The following is a 5,750-nucleotide window of genomic DNA, read 5'->3' as shown; positions in this document are numbered from 1 at the left end:
TTTGCTCCCTGACTGGACAGATAAAACTTTTAAAATAGGAGAATAAAGCATATGGATTGGCAAGTAACCAACAGTGCTAAAGAAATAAGACATAAATATTCAGCAGCCAATCCTGATGTTCACACGTGAGCAGCCTTGTTCTCCTGTGGATCAGTGAATTCTCACAAAGAAGAGCCAAAGACGTCTCACAAAGACTGAATAATCTCACAACGACTGGTATGAGCACATTCAGACCAAACCAATTGTGCGAATTCAAACAAATGTTCATGAACATTGCATCTGCAGAGTTTGACCAGTTCTAAATCAGACCATCAAGCAAAAGAAATAGGACTTTTAAAACATTAACAGCCTAGACATAAAGACCACAGGACACTGAGCCACTGCAAACTATTGCGTGACTACTACCTATTGAGATAACTAAAAAAAAAAAAAATTTTGTGACCAAACACAAGTATATTAGGCTCATGGCAGAGGAAGCTGGGTGAAGTTCTATGGTCTGTGTTATACAGGTCAGACTAGATCAGTGTTTCTCAAACTGGGGTCGCCACTTGTGTAGGGAAAGCCCCTGGCAGGCCAGGACGGTTTGTTTACCTGCCCCGTCCGCAGGTCCAGCCGATCGCGGCTCCCACTGGCTGCGGTTCGCCGCTGCAGGCCAACGGGAGCTGCTGGAAGCGGCACGGGCTGAGGGACTTACTGGCTGCCACTTCCAGCAGCTCCCATTGGCCTGCAGCAGTGAACTGCAGCCATTGGGAGCCGTGATCGGCCGGACCTGCGGACGGGGAGGTAAACAAACCGGCCTGGCCCACCGGGGGCTTTCCCTACACAAGCGGCAACCCCAATTTGAGAAACACTGGACTAGATGATCTAATGGCCCCTTTTGCCTATAAAATCTATGAAACTATGTAGCTTTGAAATTAATTGAAGCACATGTTCAGAGTCAAGTAAATGTACATATATTTGATATGACTTTAAATTGCTGGCTATACTGGGAGCTTCAGTCTTTCATGGCAGCTCTTCAACATGCCTTAAAACCTTTTTTCTTTTTTCTTTCCTTTTCTACTACTGCTAAAAATTAAAAAAGGGAAGTGAGCTGCAATAGCATTATGGGCTAACAAGGTTGTCTAGGGCACAGTGTTCCAGCAACACTGTCCCAGCTCTCCGCTCTTGTCAACATGTGAAAAGCAGAAAGCAGAAGTGAGTTTTGACCACAGTTATCTGTCAGTCAACTGGCATTATCTGTCTCCCTCTCTACTCATAAAGCACCCCACCACTGAGGTAGTGAAGCATTTTTAATTAACCCGAGCTGCCATAATTAATCGTAGGCAGTGCCCAGGCTTGTAGGGAAGCAGGGATCAGGGTAACATGGAGCAGCATGTTGGCTGGACAAAAATGACCTCTCCTGACTTCTGGCTGAAGTGTCATGGGATAAGGCAGCAAACAGTGGTTTGCTTTACATCTACAATGCCCCCAGCCATTGCGCTGTCCTGGAGGGGGTGGGGTGCGAGGGAAGTGGCATCTGGCGGTGCTCTCTAGTGACCCCCATAGGCCCACACAACAAATACTGACCCTCGTTAAGTAGCTATATCCAGCCCTCATCTCCTGGAGTGACAGTTCTTGGAATGTGAGGTCTTTGGGGCATGGAGTGTATGGGGGAAATCGGAGCTTTCTCAGAGTGGGGGAAGTAACACGATGATCCCATATTAAACCCACCTAAACAGGACAATCCAGCTCTGCTCTGTGCTGACTTTGTTCTGGCTGGTTGCTGAGGGGCTTTCCAGAGAGTGGGTGATTTACATGCCTCCATGTACTCCAGAGGCTAGATGTCCTGGCAGGTATGAAGAGTGTAGCTCTGGCTTTGGTGGGGATATGAACGTAGTGTGTAATGAAATCTGAGGTAACAATATCTGCCTCACAGGGGTGCTGTGAGGAGTGATGTTTGTAAATCACCTTGAAAATGCAAAGCCCTGTATGAGCACTAAGTATTATTCTCATCGTGGAGTAATCAGCCCCAAGCGTTGGGCAATCAGACCCGAGTGTATGTCACTGCTTTATTACACTTCCCTTTGGCTGGGCTAGAAATGGTTCACAGAGAGCTATACAAAGAGTGCAGCGGCTCAGACCTGCTCCCAGCGAACACTTTTTAGTAGTATAGTAATAAGTTATGACAGAGGTTTATTCCTCAGATGGATTAACAACCTCTCTCTTACAAATGAGTCTGTTTTACTTGGCAAAAATTTCTGAATGTGTTCTCCTTCTCCGAGCATACCAACTCAAGGCTGTGTGTGTAAAGTCTATTCCTCACATAAGTAAAGGAAAACTTTCGCTCTCATTTTTACAAACAAGGAAATTTGGCAGCTTAACTGTTAAATCTGCCTATAATCATTCTGTGTTGAGATCGCGCTGATGTCATTGCTGTAACTTGATCCTTCCAGTTTTTTTTTTTTTTGCTCTGGATGCCTTTAAATAGCAGTTCTGTGAATATGTTTTGTACTGATCTCTCTGATGAGTCCTAGAAGGCAAATACCGGTGCATCTGATGTAGATGAAAGCAAAGAAAAGCAATCAAATTTCAACCATGTCCACATCCTTAAGAGTGAGCCCATCGGTCCATGGCTATCGGTTTGACACAGCCTTGCGAAAGAAAGCTGTGGCCAATATCTATGAAAGCACAGATCAAGAATCTCTTCAGAAGCTCTTCAAAAACTCTGGCGACAAGAAAGCAGAGGAAAGAGCCAGAATCATACTTGACACTGATCAGGACTTGGAGGAGAAAACACGAGCATTAATGGCACTAAAGCAGAGAACAAAAGACAAACTTTTCCAGTTTCTGAAACTTCGGAAATATTCCATTAAAGTTCATTGAACTATCCCAGGAAAAGGGGATGGAAGAAAAGCTATATTTAAAGAACAAGACTGAGTTTGTGAAATCTTAACAAATGTGATATTCTCCACAACCATGGAAGCTTCTGACAGGACAAGTGAATCTGAAAAACTGGTCATAAGCATTCAATCCAATTTTACACACTGCAAAAAGCTTCCCGGAGTGATTAAAAACTCTCCAAATGTGAAAGGACTGGTGTCAGCAACAAGAGAACCAGAAAAGCCTACGCATGAGTGAAAGAAACCAGAACGTTTGGCAAGAAACATACCCAGCGCGCTTCCAGGCACAGAACTATGGGACAATGACACAAGCACACAATGAGACTCAATTTTCTCAGTAAATCTGAGGTGAAAGCAGAATAGAACTTTTTCTTCTACTTGTTTACTGATTTCATCTTTTTTTAAAACTCGTTTTTACTGAATGTTTAAATGATTTCTAAGCCTCACTGTTGTCTACTGGGATGGAGGGTTGTAGTGATTGATCAGCTATTGATCATTTATTTTGCATTTGTTAAAATGCATTAAAAATACACCACATAGGTGTAACGAGTTCAACCTTCAGGGAGTGCATTTTCTGTAGAAACACTATGCAATTGTATCTCTTTTCTCATTGTTATGTGGTATACTCCTATCATGAATTATTTGCACAAAAGCAAAAATAATGAAGTTCCTTCCCTGAACTGAATTTACTGTGAAAGTCTTTTTTTAAGATATTTTGTTCATTGATATTATTATGCCATAATTACAGATCTTACTTGTAGATAGTGTGTTAGATATTAGAAATACTCCATGGTAGTGTTTTATGACAATGCTATAATTATATCGACTATAATTTATTGCGTATGGAGAGCTACAAACCTAATAAATTATAATGATACTATATAACCTCTTTTGTGTGCAATGCTTGATTCTAAAAGAGGGTGGGTTTCTATGTTCTTGGCTTTTTACCTTTGAAATATATCCTTTGGAGGGGATGTGGTGAAATATGAGATCTCTTTCCTTAACAGCCAGTCAATCCATTTGGAAGCAGATTCTTAAAACTCCTTGGAATAAAATCCTGGCTCCAGTGAAGTCAATGGGAGTTTTACGATATTGACTTCACGGAGCTGGGATTTCACTCCTTGTTACTAAGCTCTGACTTTGGTGCATCCAGGAAGCTGCTCTGATAGAGCTTAAATGGAAATCATCAGACTCTTAACTGCTGATTCTCTTAGGCTGAATTGCTAATGGTTAATATTAAATCAATGGGTATATTTTGCATTTTCTCCCTGAAGCCTCCAATATAAATTATTTAGAAAACAAATAGTAGCAACCAAAAATAAACTATCTGGTTCCCCCAGGCTCCCATCTCTCCTGCAAATGAGGGGATTTATGGATAATCCACTGAAATCAATGGAATTTCTGTAATTGACTTCAATGGTAGCAGAATCAGGCACTTACAATCTCTCTAGCTGTTTATATTGCAGCGCTCACCATGTCGCTTATGCGCAAAGTCATTAAACACAACTACAGAATAGCTATTTATAAACATGTCCTCTAATAATCTGCCAGCTGAAAAAAAATAAGTTCCCATGACCCTGCTTACTCCACTGAAAGTTAAAATGATTCAGAGGAGTAATAGGCCAGCTGCTGCTTTCTTACAGTGAAAAAATACAAATGGGCTATAAATCAGGTAGGCTAGTAATAGCCCCTTTAAATTACTTAATAGAGCAGGTGATTGTATTTATTTATAGATTTGTAAAGCGCACCCAGACATTCCCAAGGAGCACCAACAAGTTTAAAAATGAAATGTCATAGCACACTGATCAATATCAGTTCTAAGTAAATTCCCTCCAGGATAAGGCAGGCATGGCCCAAAGATCCCCCAGGCAAAAGCCTGAGAAATTATTTGAGTCTTAGACCATACCTTGAAGATCAAAAGACTTGGAGTCTGTCAGACCAACAGCAAAAGTGAGTTCCAGAGCTGACTGCCCTCCACGCTGTGCAAATGTGCAAATCTAGGGGTCAACAGCAAAAGCCAACTGCATGTAGAATGGGCTTATTTATGCAGCAGTTTGGGCTGCTACATAACTGATCTAGTTGTCTCCCCTGCCAAAGGCAGAGCTGGAAAGAATTGGGGTGCAAGACTGCATACTAGAACCACCAGTCTCCAAAGAGCTGATCAAAAAAATATTTGACTTAACAATTTACCCATAGAAAAGGCTATTTCATCAAAATCTAAATGTGTCACGAGACCATGTAGATTCTGACAACATGCTCTATGGAAAAGTTTTGAAACGATTCATTTAGACTTTCTCGTTTCATTTAGATAACATAGAAATGTTTCTTTTAGACTTGTTTGGTTTCACTTCATTGTACTCTGATATTATTAATTTTATAATATTTTATTGCTTCAACATAATCTACATGGAAGGTTTTGAAAACGTCGTTTTGATGTTTTTGAATCAAAATATTTCAGTTCCATGAAATATTTCAAGATTTTGACATTTTGTCCCGATTCAGGGCAAAGACAAACACAGAAATATCTGAATTTCCCACAGGATGAAAATTCCATTTTTTGCACCTCTGTATTAAAGATACAGGTGAGCAATCTGTTCCATTTTATACAAATTAGTTGCAGCCCTCAGGGTTGTAGCCCAATGGCTCTGGCATAGGTGCCTGCCCTTGCTATAAACTGCTACGTGCAGACCTGCAAAAATTGGTAAATGGCTCCCTTGACCTATCTGAACTCACTTTTAAACTGGAAACACCAGGATTTGTGGACTGAGGAAGAACACCCATGGCATGCAGCCGTGCAACATCTCCTGGCTTGAATAAAATGAGACAACAACATAATATATTAATATAGACCCTGGTCCTGCATTCAGATCC

At 41.2% G+C, this 5,750-nt stretch overlaps 1 protein-coding gene across 1 annotated transcript; it reads left to right on the top strand.

Annotated features, from left to right (window-relative positions):
- The first annotated feature begins 2,481 nt into the window (after window positions 1-2,481).
- TCIM (transcriptional and immune response regulator) lies at window positions 2,482-3,764 on the top strand. Its single transcript, XM_054019509.1, has one exon. The coding sequence runs from the start codon at window positions 2,542-2,544 to the stop codon at window positions 2,860-2,862; it is 321 nt and encodes a 106-aa protein (XP_053875484.1). The 5' UTR covers window positions 2,482-2,541; the 3' UTR covers window positions 2,863-3,764.
- Window positions 3,765-5,750: the final 1,986 nt, after the last annotated feature.

Source organism: Malaclemys terrapin, chromosome 2 (genome assembly GCF_027887155.1).
Source record: "Malaclemys terrapin pileata isolate rMalTer1 chromosome 2, rMalTer1.hap1, whole genome shotgun sequence".
Taxonomy (NCBI): Eukaryota; Metazoa; Chordata; order Testudines; family Emydidae; genus Malaclemys; species Malaclemys terrapin.
The sequence above is the reverse complement of the archived record's forward strand: the minus strand, read 5'-3'. Positions and strand labels throughout refer to the sequence as shown.